At 46.1% G+C, this 22,785-nt stretch overlaps 1 protein-coding gene across 2 annotated transcripts in view; it reads right to left on the bottom strand.

The window, feature by feature from the left end:
- The window catches only part of DLGAP3 (DLG associated protein 3), a 175,658-nt gene that overhangs the window by 25,321 nt on the left and 127,552 nt on the right, over positions 1-22,785 (bottom strand). The window contains exons 3-4 of one of the 2 annotated variants that reach the window (XM_028738968.2): positions 10,673-10,795; positions 8,767-9,857 (exon numbers count right to left, since the gene is read on the bottom strand). In XM_028738968.2, coding sequence (XP_028594801.2) covers positions 8,767-9,792 — 1,026 coding nt within the window. In that variant the 5' untranslated portion in view covers positions 9,793-9,857; positions 10,673-10,795. The remainder of the gene's footprint in view (positions 1-8,766; positions 9,858-10,672; positions 10,796-22,785) is intronic. The other variant, XM_077931929.1, reaches the window with a different exon arrangement.

Here is a 22,785-nt window from a genome sequence, read left to right as displayed (position 1 = left end):
TTAAAACCTTTTTTTAAAGCTTGCCCCAAATGCACCAAAGAGGTGCCGATACTCAGTTCTGGTGAATTCCAGCTGAAAAAGAAGCCCCGGCAACACACACACAGAATAAATCATGTACATAGCACTGGGGGAGGGTTATTGTGTTGTTGCTGCTTTTATTTTGATTATGTACTTGGTGGTTTTATACTTTGATTTTATCCTGCGAACCACCCTGAGACTTGCGGGTATAGGGCAGTATATAAATTCTAATTCTAATCACCCAAACTTCAATTAGCCAGCAAAGATGAAAATACAGGTAAAATACAATTGAGCTCTTTCTACCTCCACAGCTGATCTAAGCTTTTTTTGAGAGGGCCACTCACATGGAAGAGTTAAACTGGGGAAACAGTCTGGGGAAATGCATTAGTCCCCCTACCTCAGTGGCTCAGATCCAACTTGCACCCCACCCCCCAAGTAGCTGTTTATAAATTTTCTAAAAAGCCAGGGGATCCCTTGATGGAACTGCTGATACCCTGCCCAGTTTGGCAATTAGGTTAGCCGCTGAAGTTATCACTACATTTCCATATGCAATTCCAAATTCCCAAAACATGGACTCATCAAGATCTTGCAGCTAACAGAGCTCTTTGGCTAGAGGCAACCAAAGCTGGCTTCTTAGCCCCCAGAAAGCTGGAAGCTGCCTACTTGTAGACACAACCTGACCTATACATCATAGTTCTCTAGAGCATCCTTTGACAACTTGGTGCCCTTCAGCTGATGGAAGTTATAGTTCAAAAATATTTGGAAGTTGCCAAGTTGGCAACGGAGCTTGAACCCTGACTACCCTTCAGTTCAAGACTCTCCAGATGTGATGGACTTTCCCCAGACCAAGTCATTTCGTTTCCCACCCCATGGAAGCACGTCTGCTCTAGAAAGAGGCAGGGCTTTCTCCCATCCAGAAATCCTCACCTCATAGCTCCTCCGGCAGATGAAATCCCACCCATAACCAGAGCAGCAAAGCAGACAGGCAAACATCTGTCTGCACCGATGACACCCTTACCAGTTTCCGGTGACGAGTTGGCATCCCTTGGGCTATCGGGAGGAGGGCAAAACAGGTAGATGGGAGCAAGAGGCCGGAACAGACACAGTTGCCTCTTTGTCTCTTTCTCCCAGGAAACATCAAGGGATGTTTCTTTTCATCCTTGGGCCCACCCCCCTGCTGCAGTGGGCTGAGATGGGGACAGCCAAAGCGAGGATGGGATGGGCGGAGTGTTCCCTATACAGCAGCCCCTCCCTCCAGCCCCTCACTCTGGATGGGCAATCAAGTCAAGTGTCATTCAATCTCTCCTTCCCCCTGGGGAAAAAACACACACAGAGAGGGAGAGCGAGAAGAGTTAATTAGCTTTTAATTAAAAAAGAACAAGCCCGTCATGGAGCTGGCTGGCTGAGTAAGCCTCTAAGCTGGGGGTAAGGGGGGAGTTTGGATCATGTCTGGGAGCAGAAGGATGTAAACAGAAGGAGCAGGATAAGTTTTGATATGTCCAGGCTGAGGGAGATGGGGGGTCCTTAGGCAGGACTTTGACTAGTGCCATGGGCTGTGGAGGGTGGTCTCCAATCTTTGTTGTCCCAAGCTTGGCACCCCCCCCCCAGTTAACTGGAGCCTTAAATCTCAGGCTGGAGGGCTGGGATTGGCTGTTTCTACTGAACCAGTTTTCCAGTGTGAGCAGACCCTGTGATTGGAGAATGCTGGGAAATGGAACACTCAGGCCTGACCAGAGTTTCACATGAAGCAAAACTTTACTGTGGATTTAGACATCTTCAGATGTTTTGGACTGCAACTCCCATCACCCCAGCCAGCAGGATGGGAATTGTAGTCCAAAACAACCAGAGGGCATCTGCTTGGGAAAGATTAGAAGTAGCTCAGTTGGTAGAGCAGGGGACTTAATCTTAGAGTCATGGATTTGAGTCCCACATTGGGTGAAAGATTATGGCATTGCACGACTCTCGTGGTCCCTTCCAACTGTGAGATATGCATACAAACAAGGCCTGAGTAACTTGTGCCTCACTGAAACAAAAGCAACCTACTAACCAAACCTTTGAATTTCCTTCTCCATGAATGGGCTGTTTACTTTATCCAGTTGGGAGAGATAATGTTGTGTGGGAAACTGGTAAGAACACTTCTAAGAAATTTGTCTGGTGGGGAATAAAGACATTATTTTCCTGACAAGCTTTCCCAGGTGGATGAATAGGCCTCTGCCAGCAGTGTCCATTTCATATTGTTTTAAAAATGCATATTCTGTTGCTTTCTGTGTTGTTCCTAATTGGGTTTTTTAAAGTTGTTTTTATTGCTCAGAGCAGACCTATTGAAATTAATGAACATGACTAAGTTAGACTATCAAGGCAATGTACTAAATATAATGGGTTATATCCAACTAAGTTTCACTCATTTTTGTACATTGCCTTGATATAGCTATCTATCTGGAAGGCAATTAATAAATATCTATAACAACAATAATAACTTTAGAATGAAGAACTAGTATGTGAATTTGCTTTCCTCCCTCCTCCCAACCACTGTGTCATGTTTTCAGAATTCTATTGGTTTTTAGGAGGTTTTTGTAGCTGCGGAATGGGGTAGAAATACTGTAGGAGAAATAAATAAAAATGATGTTTGGTTCAAGCAGAGTAATGCTTGCTGTTGTCAGGATGTGATCTTGCAAATAGTATTGAGAAATGTTGGGCTGTGGTCTTAGCTAATGATAACACAGGGCCCTAGAGACTCAGTAACTCACCAGTCATCTTGCTGCCTTCTCCTCTGTCATATTGAGAGAGCACAGGTTATTTGGTGAATAAGTGGGAGGGGATTTGGAGAAATTCACACTTCTGAAAACAATACATGAACGGAAACACAAATATCCTACTAAATTCACACTTCTCTGAATTTTGCAATGCAGTTCTCTGGCAGAACAAAATGTGCACAGAAATGCATACTGTATATCAATGGAAATAGCATACAACTACATTATATTAGGGGAAATGATGGCAAAATTATGTATATTACACCAAATTGTATACAAAATGTGTTTATTAGGACTGTGGTTCCCAAACGTCCCCCTGCCCTCCACGGACCACTTGCAAATTGTGAAAGGTCTTGGCAGACTGCTTAATGATTTTTCTGTTGGCTGCAGCATTTGTAACGTGCTGTGATTGTCAATTGCATTTTAATTGCTTCTTTCATTGGACTACTACTCCCACCCACCCCAGCCAACACAGCTGTGCTTGCTGGGGCTGATGGGAGATGTAGTCCAACACCATCTAGAGGAAGGCAGTTTGGCAAAGATTGACTGGGACGGTGCAAGACAGTCCACATGGAACACACAGCTTTGTCTTCCCAGCAAAGGATCATAGTTGGGGTACTGACCCCACTGTCCACAGCATTTGCCACCTAAGGGGATGATTTCACTCTACCTAAAGGGAGGCGTTGGTCTTGTATGTCAGGCATGAAAAACTGCCTGACTCTGATTGCTTAAGCCAACTGGAGAACGTCTACTTGTGGCATTGCACTCTACAGAATACCATAGGGTGGTGGCCACAAAATGGGGCATTCTCTACCACAGGTGAAGCAGTAGCTACCAGCTGCTTCACACAATGTCTTGAAAATATGTATCTTTTTGCTCAGACATTCCCTGACCCATAAGATTGGACCCTGAATTATTTGTACGAACCCTCTGAATCACTTCTTTACTTGCTCTTACATGGCTCCATTGGTTTTAGGTTGTATTTTGTTTCACGCATATTGTTTTTATATTGTACACAGTGTACACTGCTTAGAGATTTTTAAAATATTAAGTGGTTTAGGAATGCCTTTAAATAAACAAATGCATATTTACACAGCTACAGTAGCCACATGCTAGAAGATCATAGAAGCAGCTCCAAAATAGCTGTGTGTGTGTTAGATAAAACGGTAAAGGACTTCTGCACGGTTAAGTCCAGTCAAAGGCAACTATGGGGTCGTGGCGCTCATTTCACTTTCAGGCTGAGGGAGCTGGCGTTTGTCCACAGAGAGCTTTCTGGGTCATGTGGCCAGCATGACTAAACCGCTTCTGGTGCAACGGAACACAGTGACGGAAACCAGAGCTTACGGAAACACTGTTTACCTTCCTGCCGCAGTGGTACCTATTTATCTACTTGCACTGGCATGCTTTTGAACTGTTAGGTTGGCAGGAGCTGGGACTGAGCAACAGGAGCTCACCCCGTTGTGGGGATTCAAACCGCCAATCTTCTGATTGGCAAGCCCAAGAGGCTTAGTGGTTTAGACCACAGCATCACCTGCGTCCCTGTGTGTGTGTATCACGTGGTGGGTCTGTGTGCCCAAGGAGGGCTAGTTTCAGGATTTGGCGTCCTCCTTAAGCAGCAAGTCCCAGAAAGGACTAGATATGCAAATTGAGAGCCCACCCAGGAGTCTCCTGTCAGATGACTGAAGCAAACAAATATAGGGGGAAGGCATGGCCACAGGGGTGAAGGTGAAAACAGGGGTTGAAAACTTAGTAGTTGCATGGGGTGGGAAGGGCAGTGGAATCTACCAGTGGAGAGAGCAAGGCTGCAGCCCCCAGTGTGTGTGCATATGAGCACATTAGATTTTACTTTATTGTTGTTTTCGTATTTGGTTTCAATGCTCCTTGTTAATCCACACCCCAGCTTGGTTTTAATGCATCTATGTGGGATTTTTGTTCATTTATTCAGTTCTAAGTCGCTTTGGATTACATTGGGCAAGATAAAGTGACCAACAAATTTAATAAATAGTAATATTAATAATTTCTATTTTTATCCTGTAAGTTGCTTTGAGACACTTTGGTTTAAAAAGTGACAAATACATGTCATCGTCATCATGATGTAACTTGAATATCCCAGCTCCATGAGGGGATATATGTATATTTTTCAATCACAGTTCATCAAACAGCAGCTGGGGTGAAGAGTCCTGGTTCCTTCCAGCAGCAGTTGTTTATTTATTTTAAAGAAATACCTTTAAATGTTTTATAATAGGAAGCAAACCGGGAGAAAGAAGGGAGGGCGGTGATGCAGCAGCTGCAGCAGCTGCTAGGCTCATTCAAGCCATCCAGCCATCCAGGTGTGTGCTAGGGGAGGGGGATGCCCTGATGATGCAGGCTGAAGGCCGGCAGGCCAGGGACCTCTGCAAAAGTCTGTGAGGTGCATGTTAAAGAGGAAGACAGGAGGGGGGGGGGAATGCAGGAGGAAGCCAGGGACTGAAGCAGGCAGATTGCAAAAGGCAAGCAAACCACAACCCTAGCTGCACAAGGCAGCCTGGTTGGATCTAGGGAAAAGGCAGAGGATAGGGACTGGGCAAGTCTGTCAATTTCAGGTTCTCCCAGCTTCTCATTTATCTTGCCTTAAGTTCTTTACATTTCTCCGCCAAGGTGTGTCTGTGTGTTTTAAAGTCATCATAAAAATTCATTAGCATATCAGTGCAAATTTCTCCTAAAATGCATATTTTTAATGGATTTTTGCATTAATATACATTGATACACCTTTTGCCCAATAGAATTTTGCAAAACAATTTCCACTAATATTCGTATATGTTCTTTTCACTAATACATGCATTTTGATCAATGCTTGTACGTGTATGTTTATGCACATTACTTGGTTGGAGAACTGCACTGCAAATTTCAGAGGTGTGAGAATTTTGAAGGATGGCTGACTTTTGACTCACATCTTGTTTTGGAAAGTGTGAATTAGGTAAGTTTGCCTTTCAGTGTCACCTGAATCAAAGCCCCCCCCCCCCAGGGCAGAGATATGTGTTACAGAGTAAACGTGGAGCTCCCAAGCCTGAGTTTGCTACTTAATGCTAAGGCCAAATATGGGGTAGAAGTTAACCCTCTCCCCACCCACAACTTAACCTTCTCCCCACCCACTGAAGTCCCCCTGAAAATGCCTAATTCTAACCTGATCTCCCCTTCCACCAGCCAGTATCTGAGACTGGAAGTAATTCTGGTCAGTGAAGGCTGGTCCATTAGGCTGAGTGGGGTTTGGCTCCACCAACCTCAGCTTGCTCTCAGCCAGCCCTCACCTGCCCATCTTACATACTTACAACCCTGCTAGCAAACCAATAAGCAAGCAAGCAAGCAAACAAGCAAGCAAAAACTTTAATTACTTGCACAGTCCTAACTGTAAGAGGTTCTGGTTGTTAACAGTTGGATCTAAGCAAGTGTGGGTTTTTGTGGGGCTCATTTTATTTTCTACATTTTATCTGTACAGTGAACTGGGCCTACTGCTTGAACAATATTTCATTTGTATTTGCCTTGAGCTTTGGGAAGAGTCAGGGCAGAGATCAAAATATATGTGAGGCTTCAGAAGCAAGGAATTGGAGTGAGATTCTGGAATCTGGCTGCGTTTTGAGCTGGGGTCAGAATCCTGCTTAATTTTCCACCAGGATCAAGCACATCCACCGGTAGTGTGCAGCTGTGCCAAGTTTCGTCTCTGTTTCTGTCAGCCTCCTAGCCAAATGAGCGCCAACACTCACTCTGCACATTCAGCCAGGAATATGAACAAGAGATCTGAGGAACAAAAGGCAGAAAACTGGGAACTCAGTCCAGGAAATTAGGCAAAATTATTCTCAAAGCCTTGACTAAGAGGAATACTGCTGGGTTAACCACACAATGCACCAGACCGGTCCTTACCTCTTCAGCATTTTCAGGAACCTTGGTTCCTAGAGAGGAGGACAACAGCTTTACAACAGTCCCTAGGTACAAGGGCACCCACCAAATTCACCTTTCTTAATGCTTCCGGCAAAACCATTAGACAGGGTCGGCCCTACTAGTAGGCAGAGTGAGGAGGTGACCTCAGGCGGCAGAACCAGAGAGTGTGTGTCAGTGGTGGCAGCGGTGCCCAGATGTTGCCCTTTGTGCTGGACATGTTCTGTCCTGTGCCCCCTAAGGCAGCTTTCTGCCCTTTGATAGAGAACAAAGAGTCCAGCACCCTAAAGCTCAAGGTGTGGCTAATCGTTCCAAGTCAATGTGCAATTCAGCCATCGACTTCTGTGGAATTCTGTGGATTCCAAAGCAAGCTGACCTGACCCGCACCTCCTGGAGGAATGCACAGATCAGAATGAAACTATCCTTCGGATGTTGCACATCTCAGAATTTTGTGATAGAGTATTCAGTTCAAGAAACATAGAATCATAGAACTTCAGAGTTGGAAGGGACCCTGAGAGTCAATGCAGGAATCTCAACACACGGTCTCCCATTCAAGTTGAAACCATAGTGGACCCTGCTTAGCTTTGCAAATGTGCTCGCAGTTTTATTGTTGCACCACTATTCAAATGTGTGGACAAATATATTTTAAGATAAAACATGTTTGAAATGTGAATAGTTAGATAAAATATATTTCTATGTGATAAAATAGGCATTTAAATAGACATTTCCATGTAGATGCACTTTTATAACTAGCTGATTAAGGTAGAAACAGGATGGGTTGGACCTGTTTGGAGGTACATAGTTTTTAAACTGTTTTGAGACATTTTAGTTGTCTTGTTTTAGCACTGGCATGTTTCCCATCCCGGTTTCCTTTGGAGGAAGGGTGGAATATAATATTAATAATAACAGCAGCAATAACACCGACAATAATTTAGCTTGCCTTTCTTCTAATATATTAGTGGACCTGCACTTCAGCCTAGGCCAGCCCTCCAGATGTTTGGTTGGGTATACCTGGTTCCCCTCACCCTACATGCTTGGCCCTTAGGAGACTTAGAAAAGAGCCAAAGGGGAGAGGTTTCATGCATCTGCTTCCATAAGCAACTAATTCTGGAGAGATCCTTCAGACCCCCATGCGTTTTCTCTGGCTGCCTTGTCCCAGGTTGCCCTCCTCATTAGCGTGTGGAGCCCATTGATCAGGCCTGCGCAGAAGCCGCCCTCCGAGAGATGAGCAAGGTGGTTCATCTTAATTGTTTGTTTGGGCATTATTAGCAAGAGCAACGCAATGCTCGGATGTCTTCGGACACCTTGGTAAGCTGACGCAAGCAGCAGCTCCTCAGAAACCTCGGGCCTTTTAAAACAGAGAGCCGCCTTTGTGCTTCTTCTTCCTTTTGCAGGCAGAGGCTATTATAGCCCTGACATTTCTCTAATCACCGACATCAAGGTGGAGCTGCAGTGCATCATAGGAATGCAAAGGAGAGCAAAGGGAATAGAGAGCAAGACGGCAAATGGGGGGGGGGGAGCTTTCGGAATCAGCAGGAGGGGAGTCTTAAGCTTGGGGAAGAAACCGTCAGGGGAGAGCCTTTGAAAGTGATCCAGGCTGGCCATTCATTGGATAGATGGGCATTTGCCCTTGGAAACAGCGTGGCAGGGAATCCAAAAAGCCCAAGGCTCCCCCCCCCCACTTTCCTTTCTTTTTGCAGGCCTGGTCAGTAGGAAGGGGCTTATTCCCTGCATGCTTCCTGTCTTTTTAATCCATGATCAAACCTACGATGGACTGACTTGCAATCATGGAAGGGGGCTCCTCATATGCTGCTTGGATCAAGGAATCAAGCCCCTTTTAACTAGTGCACATCTTAGAGCGCATGGGATGCGCTGCCCCAGCTTTACATGCCTGATCAGCCCATCCCATCAGCCCCAGCCAGCACAGCCAAGGATGCTGGGGACTGTAATCCAAAAACATCCCCATTCCTGATCAAGGTATAGACATCTATATCTCTGTATCTAAGGGGCTCTATGGAATGGAACTGGAGACACAAAGCTTGCTCCTCCTCTACAGCAGCGCAGCCTCTACCCACCTCCTTACCTGAAGATAATGATAGGATCGGTCCTTGGCCTTGGCCTCCTGGAGCATCAAGGCTTTCTCCGGGCCTCCTCCCGAGCTGGGGTAGGCCTCCCGCGCTTGGCTGACGGTCATGGTATGCCAGGAGCTCCGCTTGAGCGTCTGGCCATCGAGGGACATGGACATTCCCGCGCAAGCCAAGCACTTGCCCTCCCCACCTCCGCTCTTCAGACTCTTCAAGGTCAAGTCTCTGAAGGCACTTTCAGGGGTGTCCACGCAGTACTGGGTGGCCTGGTCGATGGCGTGCTGCCTCCCGGACACCATGTAGCTGCTGTCGCTGTCCAGGTTGTCGTCGGAGCTCCACCAGCCCATCATCTTGTTCCGGTGGCGGGAGGAGGAGGAGGAGGAGTCCATCTTGCGGTCCTTGCTCTTGCTGCGCTTGCCGTGGCGCGACTGGCGGTGGTGGTGGTGAGGGTGGTGGTGGTGGTACCCTCCCTCGCCCCCCCGGCCTTCCATCTTGGTGCCGTTGTACTCTCGCTTGGAGGGGGCCTCCAGGGAGTGAGACTTGGCAAAGAGCTTCTGGACCGAGTGGACGAGGTGGCGGATGCGGCTGGGGCTCTCGCTCCGCGGCTGCTCCGTGCTGCTGGCCCGCTGGTACTGCAAGGTGTGGAAGCCGTCGTGGTGCAGGGGCAGCTGCTTCTCAAACTGGTCGAGGAGGGTGGGGGGCAGCCGGTTGATCTTGCCGGAAGGGTGGGCGGCCGCCATGCACTCGTCGCAGGAGTCGTACTGCTGCGGCGTGTGGTGCATCCTAGGGAAGGTGCTGCTGCTGCTGGCGGCTGAGAGGGGCTCCGTTAGGCTGAGCGGGGCCTCGGCAGAGCCCCGCGATGAGCAGTAGTGGTCCAGGGAACAAGGCTCGCTGGGGCTGAGGAGGTATGGCTGGCGAGACTCCTGGCTATGGTGGATGTATTCCATCGGCTGGTCGCAGGCCTCTGGGACGCAGTGGCAGGGGTGTTCTCGTGACTGGCTGCGCTCCCCATGGTAACTCTTCATGGTGTCATAACCGTGCGCCGCGTGGCCTACTCATCTTGCCATTGGTGGGGTGGCAGCAGACGAACCTACCAAGAGAAATACCAGCAAAAACAGGTGAGGGGAGAGCAGAAGCTCAGTGGGAGAACACATTTCTTGCATGCGGAAGATGCCAGGTTCAATCCCTGGTGCTGGGGGAAAAAAAATCTCTTTCTGAAACCTGGAAATGTTTTGCCTGCTGGTGGAAACCAGGGCTAGCCAACATGCTCTCCATATGCTCTTGTATTCCACCTCCCATAGTCCCTGGCCACTGGACATGCTAATAGAATAATAGAGTTGTAGAGGGACCATGAGGGTCATTTAGTCTAACCCCCTGCAATACAGGATTTTTTTGTCCAATGTGGAGTTCAAACCCATGACTCTGAGATTACGAGTCTCATCCTCTACTGAGACAAGGAGGTGGTCTCCCATCCAAGTACTAACCAGGCCTGACCCTGCTTAGCTTCAGAGATCAGATGAGTTCAGGAATGTTCAGGGTAGGATAGCCATATACTATATGACTATAGTATGGCTGCTGTTGGAGTGCAACAACATCTGGAGGCCCCCATGTTGGCATTTAAAGGCTAACATAACTGATTCACATTTTCTGAAACAACACACAAGATTTCCATTTCCCCAGATTTTGGAATACAGTTCTCTAGCCAAGCAATTTACAAAACTCTATATACTTTGATGATGTGCGCCTGGAAACGCATGTGTTAGTGAAAACTACATATGCATTACCAGGAGAAACTGCTTTGCAAATCTGTGTATATTAGGCAAAACTACATAGAAAAATATGTAGATTAAGATAAATTTGCACTAAAACTTTGTGAGAAACAGAGAGGAACCAAAATTTACTTGCCTATCCCTAGTGTGGGGGCACATATTCAGGCTTTCCTTTTTTAAGAACAGGCATCCAAAAAGCAAAAGCAGGTGAGCCTGAGCAAAGGTTTCCAAATCTGTCTCCTCCTTGGATGGTCAGCATCTGAAACAAGATGGAGAGAAGGCAGAGGCCATGGAGCGATTGGAGACCTTGATCCATAGCAATCCAACCTGCAGGAACTTCAGTGAAGCTCAGCACCACTGGAGAGACCTCCCCACCCCCTTAGCTCTTAGTCAAAACTTTAACTCAAAAGTGACTGCAGCTTGCAACTGGAACCAGACTTCAAAGAATCAGGGAAGGAAAGGGGGCAAAAAAACCTGAGCTGTGAAAGAACAGATCCCTGCTGATTGCACATTTCTCAGTTTCAACCAGGAGAATTGAGTGGTGAAGCTTTTCCTGCAGGTTGGGAAGAAGTACATTTGAATCTTCACCCACCATAACAAAACAAAGCAAAGCAACCCACCACCAACCTAGCGGTGGGCAAATCTGTCACTTTTCAGTTTCTCTCAGTTTCCCAACCTTCAGTTCTCCGCATTTCCATCTCAGTTTTAATTTTAAAAAGCTCTCATGAAAATTCACCAGCATTTTGGGATGAATTTCTCCTTATATACATATGTACAATTTTGCCAAATATATACATTTTTGCAAAGCAATTACCCCAAATACACAATATATAAATCAATACACAATTGTGTATATTGTTTTTTACTTGCATATGCATTTCAATGCTCACTTTACACCACTATGTGCATTTTTTGGGTACACATTACTTGGCTGGGGAACTGCATCGCAAATACAGCGAACTGCAAATTTTGAAGATGGCTGTTTCAGTCTTCATATTGTTTTGGAAAATGCAGATGGTGTGGGTTCAACTTTAAATACAAACTGCATCAGATTTCTCCCCCATCCTCTGTACATATAGATAAATACACATTGGATTGTGCTAGGCTCCATCTGGCAAACTGTTTGCATGGGGAGAATCCGGTCGATGATGGGTGGAGCCAGCTGGTCTAGGGCAAAGGCTGAGTGGGATGTGGGAGAATGAGGACGGAGCATTGATGGGCTGGGGGTGGAATCTAGCAGGCTGTGGGTAGAACCTGGTGTATTTGGGGTAGAGTCTGATATAGTGCTGTCAGGTGTAGTATGGCTGGAATATAGCTGGTTTGTTTATTCATCATTTAAAAGAAATTCTAAGCTGCTTAATATTTTAAAAACCTCTAAGCAGTGCACAACATTGAAACAATAAACAATATCATGAAAACAAAAATACAGCCTGAAACCAGCAAAGCAGTAAATCAAGATGTGCTACATCCACAGCATTCCCCTGATCCACCAAGCCTGTAACTCTATCAGAAAAGGAAATAAGATTAGTCTGGCATGACTTGTTTTTGAGACACCCATGCTGCAAGGTAGGTCTGGGAGAGACCCTTGTCTGAAATTCTACAGAAGTGTTAGTGTAGAAACCACTGAACTAGATGGACCAATGGTTTCATTCAGCCTAGGATTCAATTGCCAGCTTATATCCTACCATTCTTCCAAGGAGTCATTGGCTCTCACTTCCTTTCCCTCATATTTTATCCTGACAACAACCCTGTGAAGTAGGCCAGGCTGAGGGTCTGTGAATGGCCCAAGGTCACCCAGTGAGCTTCATGCCTAACAGGGGATTTGAACTGTGGTCTCCCACATCCTAGTCTGACACTTTAACCACTACACTGTACTGGCTCTTGAGTGTCGGCAACCCTAAAGAGGAAGCTGGTAAATTTGGATGCAAAAGCTGGTTGCTCTAGACTTGAGAAGGAGATATATGTGCACCTTCCCATTCCAGGACAAAACATTATGGCAGGAGTTGAGAAGCCCCTGTGGATAGTTTTTCATGTTATCACTCCCCCTGCTTTTTTTTTTTTTTAAAGTGTGGATTCATTTTTAGCTATTCATAAAAAATGCAAGGATGGATGGATAGATGAATGAATGTAAGGGGGGGGGGGAGAGGAGGCCAAAGGAAAAGAAAAGCAGAGGGGAGAGAGAAAAGGCACAAGGTCACTCCATTCTTGGAGCAGATTTATGGGGGCGCCGTGCAGCCAGGCTCTTGCAAGCCACAAATCACACTTCAATTATTCATAAATATAAAACTGCAGCATTAAAAAGCGGGAGGGGAAGCAACTGCGGCAAGAGGCATCCTCAAACCTGCATGACGGCTGCCTTGTCAGTTCAGCTGGGATGCCAGGGCACTTGTCAGGCAAAGGCAAAGCACTCAGGCCACCCACAAAAAAGCTCCACATCTTCAAAAATGTGCGACATTTCAAGCTGGGAGGATGTTTCTCTGTCACCATTGTCCTGAGGTGTCTTGGCAAGGTGCTGGGAGCAAATATGAAGCGTAATGCACACATGCCGGGGTCTTATTGGGACCCTGAACTTAGCCACAGTTCTGGGTGACAAATAGATCTTTCTTCAGCTTCCACCTGAGCTTTGCTGGATGGCTGCCTTTTTAAGGTTGTTCGAATCACTGAATACAAATGGAGGAGTGAAATAATTCCCTTCATTGGCTACAATTCTAGACCAGGAGTCCCCCCCCCCCCAGGCACAGGGGCTGAATGTGGCCCCCAGGCCTCTTTTGTTTGGCCCATGGCACTCTCTGCAAGCCACACCCCTCATCTGCCCTGCTCCATGCCCTTCCTGAGTGCTTTTGTCTGGCTGGGATGTGTCCCTGAACTGTGACAATGACTCTTGCTTGCCTGGATGGAGAAAAGTGTGTGTAGAACCCTAAGAATACAAGGAGAGCCTGCTGGAAGAGGCCAATGGCCCACCTTGTCCAGCATCCTGTTCTCACAACAGCCAACCAGATGCCTTTGGCTTCCAGCAACTGGTATTCAGAAGCATTATTGCCTCTGACTGTGGAGGCAGAGCAGAGTCATTATGGCTAGAAGCCTCTGACTGTGGTGCAGCTGGAATAAAGAAGTAGGGAGAAATTCAGCTCAGTTCACCTTTAAAGATGAATCTATCTAATTCACACTTCCTGAAACAATATGCAAATCGAAGCGTATTTGTCTTTTGAGAACTGCGCTTCTCCTAATTTTATAATGCAGCCAAGTAATGTGCACAAACATGTATATATTAGGTAAATTGTGTATAAAATTGCATATATTCATGAAAACAGCATACAAAGATGCTTTATACTGGAGAAAGTTGCTTTGCAAAAATGTGTAGATTCAGGAGAAATTCACATTATAACGCTAATGAACTTTTGGGAAAACCTTTTCTGGAAAAGAATTTGCAAATTGATGTGGAGAACTGATGTGGAGATGGGAAAAATGAGAAACGGAGATAAACCAGAGCCGCCGGACTCTTCCATCATTAGCTGAAAGGTAGCCTTCAGTACCTTTCAGTACTGATGCAAGAGTTGCATCAGTTACTCTGCCCTCTTGTGGCTCTAGTCATGCCACCACTGGCACCCATCCCTGGAAGCCTTCTTCAAAGAATCCTGGGAACTGTAGCTTGTTAAGGGTGCTGAGAATTGTTAGGAAAGACCCTTATTCCGCTAATGTAGCCTTGGTCCCTATGTCTACTCATGCAATGCTATTAAGGACCTCAAAACACCCACAACATCAGGGGTTCATCTACCTGCTCAACTTCCAGCATGAGCTCTCATCTACCTGTAAAGCTGCTTTGCATTCTGCATAGGCCGAACTGGCTAATTTCTACTGCAAAACAATTAAAAATAAAATAAAATGGGCACGAATCTGACATTGGAAATGGCATTAGGGAAAAGCCAGTGAGGGAATATCTCCGGCCCCCAGGATATTCTGCAACTGATCTTAAGGTGGCTATTGAACAAAAGAATTTCAAATGGAGACTGCAACAGGGAACTGCCAAATTACAACCAGAAGATTCAAATCTGCATCTTAAATCAAGATAATGCTTTTTTTTAAAAGCACATGATGTGTGTCAGTTAGGTTGCCAATGCTAGAATTTCCAGAGTGGTGCCATGTTAGCCTTCAATCCTAACCTTTATATCTCAATAGACATGGTTAGATTTGTGTTGTTAGTCTCTTGTAACAAAATCAACAAAGAGTCTTGTGATACCTCAAAGATTAACAAATGCCAGGACTTTTTGTTATCACCAAGACAGCCCTGCTAATTGCCGTTGTAGCTATTTGCTTTTGTGTAATTATCTGTCCTTTTTTATTCCCTCTGACCTTCCTCTACACACACACATCCTTGGGTCTCTCTCTCTCTCTCTCTCTCTCTCTCTCTCTCTCTCTCTCTCTCTCTCCATTCATTCACCCAAAGACATTTTACTCCACACATCAGCCAGAAAAGGTTCCTAGTGTGGCTCCCAAATCAATATCAACAAGACAGACTCCACCCTTAGGTTTATAATCTACAAAGAAATGATACAAAACGAAAAGGGACTGGGAGGGCGAAGGGAAAAGATAACTTCGACACTATTTCTTAGCTATAATTTGGGATTGTTTCATGCATCTAATGAAGTGGAATCTGGTCCATTAATGTTTATACCAGGGGTGGAGGGCCCTGGTGCCCTTGCCCTTCTGAGGTTGTTGGATTCCAGCTCCCATAATCTCAAGACAGGATGACCAATGGTCCTTTAAGATAGATATCTTACAGCAGGGGAGGCAAAAGCCAGGCCCTCCAGTATTCTGTGGTCTGGGGGAAAAGAAGGTGGACAGAGACACTGCATGATAGAACTCTATAGTTCTGTAGAGTGGGGGAGAATAAGAAAGTAGGCAAACGTTGAGACTGTATAATTAAATGAGGTGGCCAAACAATGTTATTTGAAACTTACTGTTGCTGACCATGAGCAGAGTCTGGGACTTCCTGGAGGGATAACAGCTGAACTAGGTCACCTCTAATATCCCAAAGCAGACTTCCATGGAAGGTACCTTGGCTGCTAAAATTGACTGGACCTCTCAGAAGGAGAAAGCAAACGGTGATGGAATCCATAACATAACAAGAATTGCCTTTGCCCTGTGCAAACCCCCACCGTTCAGCCCGGACGCTGAGGTCCAGCTCTGAGGGCCTTTGGGCAGTTCCCTCACTGCGAGAAGTGAGGTTACAGGGAACCAGGCAGAGGGCCTTCTCGGTAGTGGCACCCGCTCTGTGGAACGCCCTCCCATCAGATGTCAAGGAAATAAACAACTGTCTGACTTTTAGAAGACATCTGACGGCAGCCCTGTTTAGGGAAGTTTTTAATGTTTGAAGTTTTATTCTGTTTTTAGTCCTATGTTGGGAGTCACCCAGAGTGGCTGAGGAAACCCAACCAGATGGGTGGGGTATAAATAATAAAATTATGGTGATGATGATGATGATGTTGATGTGCTCCAGAGTTCCTTGCAGTTGTGCATAGAACATTCATCCACTAACATTTCTTCACAGCCCTTTCTGGGTGGAGCATCTGCTTCGGGTCTGCTGCAAATGCTCCATGTTGTATTCATTCACTCTGCACTAATGCTAAAGCAAAAGAGAATAGTTGTGCTCATGGTTGAAGATCTATAAATGCAACTGTACTATCCTATGTAATCAGCAGTTGAAATTATATCTCAGCAGCTGCGGTGTGTGAAACAGCAGGCTGCGTGCTGCAATGCGCTTTAGTGCATGGATGTGCACTAGGGATTCATCTGCACCAGGGGTTGCCAAGGGGATGCCCTCCAGAGGTTGTTGGACTACAGTGCCCATCTGCTCCAGCCAGCATCAAGGGCTGATGGGAGCTGGAGTCCAGCGACATTTGGAGGGCACCACATGGGCTACCTGATTTACGCAACCCCCCTTCAGAAATTTAACTTCCAGGGTTTCCAGCGAGGGAGGTGAATCCTGACTCATGGCTACCATAGTCATTCCAGCAATCTCAATTTTCATTAGTTAGTTTGCTCAAAAAGCAAACTTTGGGATGAAATTGGGACCATGTTTTACCAGAGGAAAAACCTTTACTGTCTGCACCCCCATCAGCAGAGGGGATCTTCTGAGCCATGTTTCCAGAGGACACCCCAAAAGCTGGAGCCAACCTCATGGGTTGCATTTTCCACGTCGTCTATGTGCAAAGCAGTATGCGAGGGATTTGTTATAACCTCATTAGGACCCTTCAGAAAGCTTCCTTCCAAGGAGGAAATGACTTCGTTCCGTGCGTAGCTTGACTAATTAACAGGCATCATTAGCAATCTTGTTAGCATATTAAGCAGGGGCGCCATAGGCTACCTGGCACTGCTGTTGCAACCGGAAAGGTAAATTGTACCAGGGAAAAGGTATTGGCAGAATGATGCCTTCTTGGGGTTACAGAAGAAGCGATGGCGGCGTTAGGAAAAGAATCGAAAGGCAAGTGGGAATACTAGGGCCGCAAGCTCGCCCTACATAATAGACTCCTTAGCATTCCTATCAGGGGTGGGGAGCCTTAGGCCTGGGGGCCAAATGTGGCCCTGCAGACTTCTCAATCTGGCCCTCGGACTCCTTCCCCTTCCCACACCTCTCACTCCCAAGGCCTGGCTTCACACCCTCCTGGAATGCCTCTTGCTTTATTGGGTGGCATATCAAGAGGGAGGTGTGAGCTTGTGTAGAAATTAGCCTACTGTACAAAGTAAAATGTGCATTTATGGCCCCACCCTCTTTTGCCTCTGGCCCCGCCCACTCCTGGGATGTGGCCTTCCGAAGGTTGCCCATAAGGGATTGCAGCTCTCAGACAGAGAAAGGTTCCCCACTCCTGATTCATATTGTGCTTCTGAATGGTCAAAACACTTTGCGTATGTTATTTTGTACTCCTTACAACAACACTGCAAAATTAATTGTTGGCACCTGTCTGTCTCGGGAGGCAATGGAGGACTGTGCCTTTGAGGGTAGGGTCACACTGTTGGAAGGTTGCAGCACCTGCTGTGGCTGTGGAGACTGGCTATGGAGACATGGTTTGCTGTAGCTGGGGCAGATGAAGGTGTCCGGTTGTGCTGCTGCAGATGCACCATGCTGTTTCTTCTCTCTGCGCTCCTCCCAGCGGTCATTCCTCTTCTGGTCACTGCTGTGGATACATGACCTGCCTGCCTGTCTCCAGGCACTGCAGTCATTTGCAAGAGATTCCCACACAGCGGGGTTGATGTTGCCAACCTTCACATCTCATTTGCAGACATCTTTCTAACATATGGGCCTGGTACCTGCCAATGGGCCTGGTGCCTGAAGCCAGCTCCCCATACAGCACATCCTTGGAGATCCTGCCACCCATTCTGTGGACACGACCAAGCCAGAGTAGATGTCACTGAGACAGGAGTGCAAACATGCTGGGAATGTGGGCCTGGGAGAGCACACCTTTGTTTGAAACTCTGTCCTGCCATGTGATACCCAAAATCCTCCTGACACAGTGCTTGTGGAAGGCATTGAGGCGTCACCACTGATGGCTGTGATTGCCCAAGACTCGCCTTCATAAAGCAGCATGCTCAACACGCAAGCCTGGTAGAACTTCATCTTGGTTAGCATCACATTCTCCCATACCCTTCTGGAGAGGTGAGCCATTGCTGTATAGCTGACCTGCTCATACGCTTGGCATGTAGGGCAGTAGCATTAGCCTCACATTTCAGGTGGGAAATGATGCAGTTTTGAACCTTGCCCAGTTGATGTCCATGGCTAGAAGTGAATGATGGTGCCTGGAAGCCATGTCTGGTCCTGGAAAAGGCAGATCTGATCATGGTGACCCATGCTTTCATTACAACCTGACTGGATTACTGCAACACACTCCATGTGAGGCTACCTAGAAACTTCAGCTCTCCAGAATCCAGTGGTTATAGATTCTTGAACAGAGCCAGTTATCAAGAATATGAGCCTCACTTGCATTGACTTCTGAGTCATTTCTGGGGCCCATTCAAAGTGACGCTCATGGCCTTTGAAGTCTAATATGACACTTAAAGGATGGCCTTAGGAAGCTGCCTTATATCATCCAAGTCAGACCATTGGTTCATCTAGCTCAGCACTGCCTACCCTAGGGGGTAGCTAAAATGGCGCTTCAGGGTGTTGTTGGAGTGTAATTGGGATGGAAAAGGAACCTGCAGAACTCAGATCTCAAAGTGGATTCACCTGATTTGATCTGAGCAGATAATGGCCTGAATCGAATCATAAGGCTCCATTAGTCTTCTGTAGAATCTGCAGTCCTATGGATCCCATTAAAAGGCATGGGCCTTTTAGTAGAACATCTGCATTGCATGCAGAAGGACCCAGGTTCAATCCTTGGTGTTTTTGGGTAGGGAATGTCCCCTGCTGGAAACCATGGAGAGTTGCTGTGTGTCAGTGTAGACAATACTGAGCTCCCCTATGGGAGCACAGCACTCATACTGTTTTCAGGGCAGCAGCAATGATGCTATCTGCTGGAGTGCCAGGGTAAGTGATGGCATGCTATTGGGTGTGGTAAGTGATTGGGTTGAGCACGAGGTTTTCAAGTTGGTTTCTAACATGTTAGTATTGAAGAAGACAGAGGATGAGGACAATCATCAAGGAAAGGTTGGATACTTCTTTTTTTTGAGCTAAACAGACAAATGGTCTGACTAAATCTAAAGCAGCTTTCTTTGTTCCTATGGCAGCCATAGGCAAACTCAGCCCTCCAGATGTTTTGGGACTACAGTTCCCATCATCCCTGACCACTGGTCCTGTTAGCTAGGGATGATGGGAGTTGTAGTCCCAAAACATCTGGAGGGCCGAGTTTGCCTATGCCTGCCCTATGGTATCAAACCCAGGATGTTCTGCATGCAAAGCATGTGTTTTATTACTGAGCTTTGGCCATATTCTCACCTATGACTATGTATTAAGATTATCGACTGATGCAGTTTGTGTAAACCATCAGCCTCTGCAGGTGGGACATAGGACCTTTTCAGTGGCTGCACTTACACTTTGGCACTCTATAAAGGCCTTCCTTTCTTTAGACAGGCATTTGGCCTGGCCTGCTGTTAATTTTAGCTCCCTCTGGCACACGAATTCTTGTTTTTAAGCTATTTTGCCAGCTGTCTTTTGTCATCTTCTCTTGCTGTTATTGCTTAGATGTCCTTTTTATTGCTCCTTGTGAGCCACCTTGGACATTTTATGGGGAAGACAGGATATAAATATTCTTAAATAGGCTGCAACAGGGGTAGCCAATGTGGTGCCCTCCAGAAAATGTTGGGTAACAACTCCCATCATTTGCAACCAGCATAGCCAGTGGTAAGCGTTGATGGGATTTGCAGTCCAACAACAACTGGAAGGCACCATGTTGGGTATTCCTAGCTGAAAAGATGATGGTTCGTTGGGAGCAAGTCTTGCTCCAGTCCAAAGGAGCATGATGAAGTCTGCTTAAAGCAATCTGGAGTCCATTCCTGATCGTTCCTATGGAGCACCACCCTTATCTTCCCCATACCTGACAGCATGTATGATGTCGGGTATAGGACATGTGGGCATGTGCTTCCCCTCAATGGCCTCATGAGCTATGTTTGACCTGTGGGTCAGAGGTTCCCCACCCCTGGTGTAAGGAATGCACTCTGCCACAGAGCTATAGTCCTCCCTGAGTTCATCGTGCCCTGACTTCTCAAGTGACTGCTTTCTCATGTGATTGAGCCACTAGATATTAATCAGTACAGGCAGAAACTCCACCTCATTTGTCTGCCATTATATCTTGCCAAATATTGAAATCTGATATTGTATGATGTCAAATAAAGATGGGAAATCTTCAGCAGCTATCTGGAGAATAATGGGGTGAGGGAAGAAATTTGCTTTTGTTTGCATTTTAATTTGAAACCACCTAATTAGGACTTCTCACAATATGCAAACTGAAACACAGCTATCCTTCAAAATTCATACTTCTTCAAACTTTGCAATGCAGTTATCTACTTGAAAAGCGTGCATGAAAATGCACATATTAGTGAAAAATAACACACAAGATTACATACCACAATGCATTATATTGGGGAAATTGCTTGCAAAAATGTGTTTATTAATCAAGATTGCATACAGAAATGTGTTTATTAGGAGAAATTCTCACGGAAGTGCTGATGAATTTCCATGAGGATTAAAAAGCGGGGGGGGGGGGGATAATTGCTGAGGAAATGCAGAGAACTGAATTTGAGTTTGGAAAAAATGAGATATGGAGAAAACCAAAATGAACAGATTCATCTGTCCCTACTGGGCATTTTTAGAGTAGAATGCTTAGGAGAAAATACTTTTCAGCTGCTCTGTTGAATGTATACACCTGGGCTGCAGTTTAGTTATTGTGCTCCTGTCCTCCTTTGAACAAGAAGAATTTCAGAAGCTGTTTCTCTGCATGACAAGCCCCTGCCCCATTTACAGGAGACACACAGAGGTTCAGGGTTCCTTGCAAGGGAACAAGCTCTCCAGCTCCCAGACTAGACTAGATGAAGGATAAATTGCCTCTTGCCAGGAGGCTGCAGTGCTGGACGCCCGCAGATTGAAAATTGGTAGCTTTTCTTTGCCATCTCTGATCCCTGGCAATGTCAGGGTTTGCAATGCACTTGAAATAACAGAGCTGCAGGGAGCAGCATTACAGGATGGAACCATTAGTCAGATGGCCCAAGGCTTTGGAATACCCTTAAGAAGAAGAAGTCCCTTTAAATAAGCATCCAGTTTGCAAGCTTCTCTTCACCTCTCCAGGTTTATATTTTAATGGGACTGTTTTATTGTGCATTTTAATTATGGATGTTTACATTTTAATGCTTGTGTAATTGTTTTTTTTAAAAATAAACTATTTAGAAGCCTTAGAAGCCTTGTTATGGCATTAAGTGGCATGTACACCATACATTTAAACCACCATGATACTGCTTTGAATACACAGTTTACCCCAAAGAATCCTGGGAAGTGTAGTTTGTCAAGGGTGCTGAGAGTTGTAAGGAGACTCCCTATTCTTCTCCCAGAACTCCAATTCCCAGAGTTCTTTGCAAAGATGGATTGATTGTTAAACCCATCTGGGAACTGTAGCTCTGGGAGGGGAATAGGGTGTCTCCTAACAATTCTCAGCACCCTTAACAAACTACAGCTCCCAGAGTACTTTGGAGAAAGCTGTGACTGTTTGAAGTGATATCATACAGCTTCAAATGCATGGTGTGAATGTGGTCTAAATTAACTACTACTAAAAGTAGTAGTGATAGCAAGAGCTAAGAAGAATGGGGAAATCCATCAGTTGGCATAAAATAAATAACAGCACGCACATGCAACCCCCATAACTTGGTGGAACAGCTTTAAATATTGCAACTGCTACAGCAAAAAATATATTAAAAAGTTAAGGGAGGGGGGTCGGAAAAAAAGAAAAGAAAGAAAATCAGAAAGTCACAACAGCCAACCAAGCCTGTCATTATGCAGTGAGCCAGCTTTTGTGCAGACAAATTAGATGTAATAAACAAAGTCGGGCCTGGGGATTGTGTGGGTGAGGGAGCCTTGCAATTTTCTCATAAAGATGTTGGCGCTGAGCTGTCATCCCCTGACGACCTGAAGTGCAAGGGAGACGCCTATCTGGGCGGCTCAGCACATGAATGCCAGCTCTGGGATTCAAGGAGCCTTCAGGGCAAAGCCTCCCCTAATTCTCTGCAAACTAAGGACTCTGTTACACCACCAACCGCCTCCCGTGCTCTCTGCCATGCAACGGCAGCTGTGCGCTTAGGGCAACAGGCCCTTTGTCCCCATAGAGGTCCTAGGCAGTGCCTGAACTTGCTGACATCAGGAGCTGACTTTGGGGAGCTCAGGCAGCAAATGGGAAGCAATAAGTTAAAGGGTGAAGGAAGGCTGGGGGCCAGAAGTAGGGATGGAGCATAATAGCTGAGGTGGCCCTGCCACAAGGCAGCAGCAGAGTTCAGACACCATGAAGGTCTACAGCAGGGATGGGGAACTTTTGTCCATCCAAACATGGTTGGACACCATCAGCCAGCCTAGCCAATGGTTGGGGCTAAAAGTTAAAACTATGGAATTTACTCCCACTAGATGTTGTGGTGGCTATCAGCGACTATTAGTCATGATAAGTATGTTCTAGCTCCACGTTTGGAAGCAGTATGTCTCTGAATACTATTGATGGGAATCACAAGAGAGGAGAGTATCATTGCATTGCAGGCTTCCCCTTTGGGCCACTGTGAAAACAAGAT

The sequence above is a fragment of the Podarcis muralis genome, chromosome 7, assembly GCF_964188315.1.
Source record: "Podarcis muralis chromosome 7, rPodMur119.hap1.1, whole genome shotgun sequence".
Taxonomy (NCBI): Eukaryota; Metazoa; Chordata; class Lepidosauria; order Squamata; family Lacertidae; genus Podarcis; species Podarcis muralis.
The sequence above is the reverse complement of the archived record's forward strand: the minus strand, read 5'-3'. Positions and strand labels throughout refer to the sequence as shown.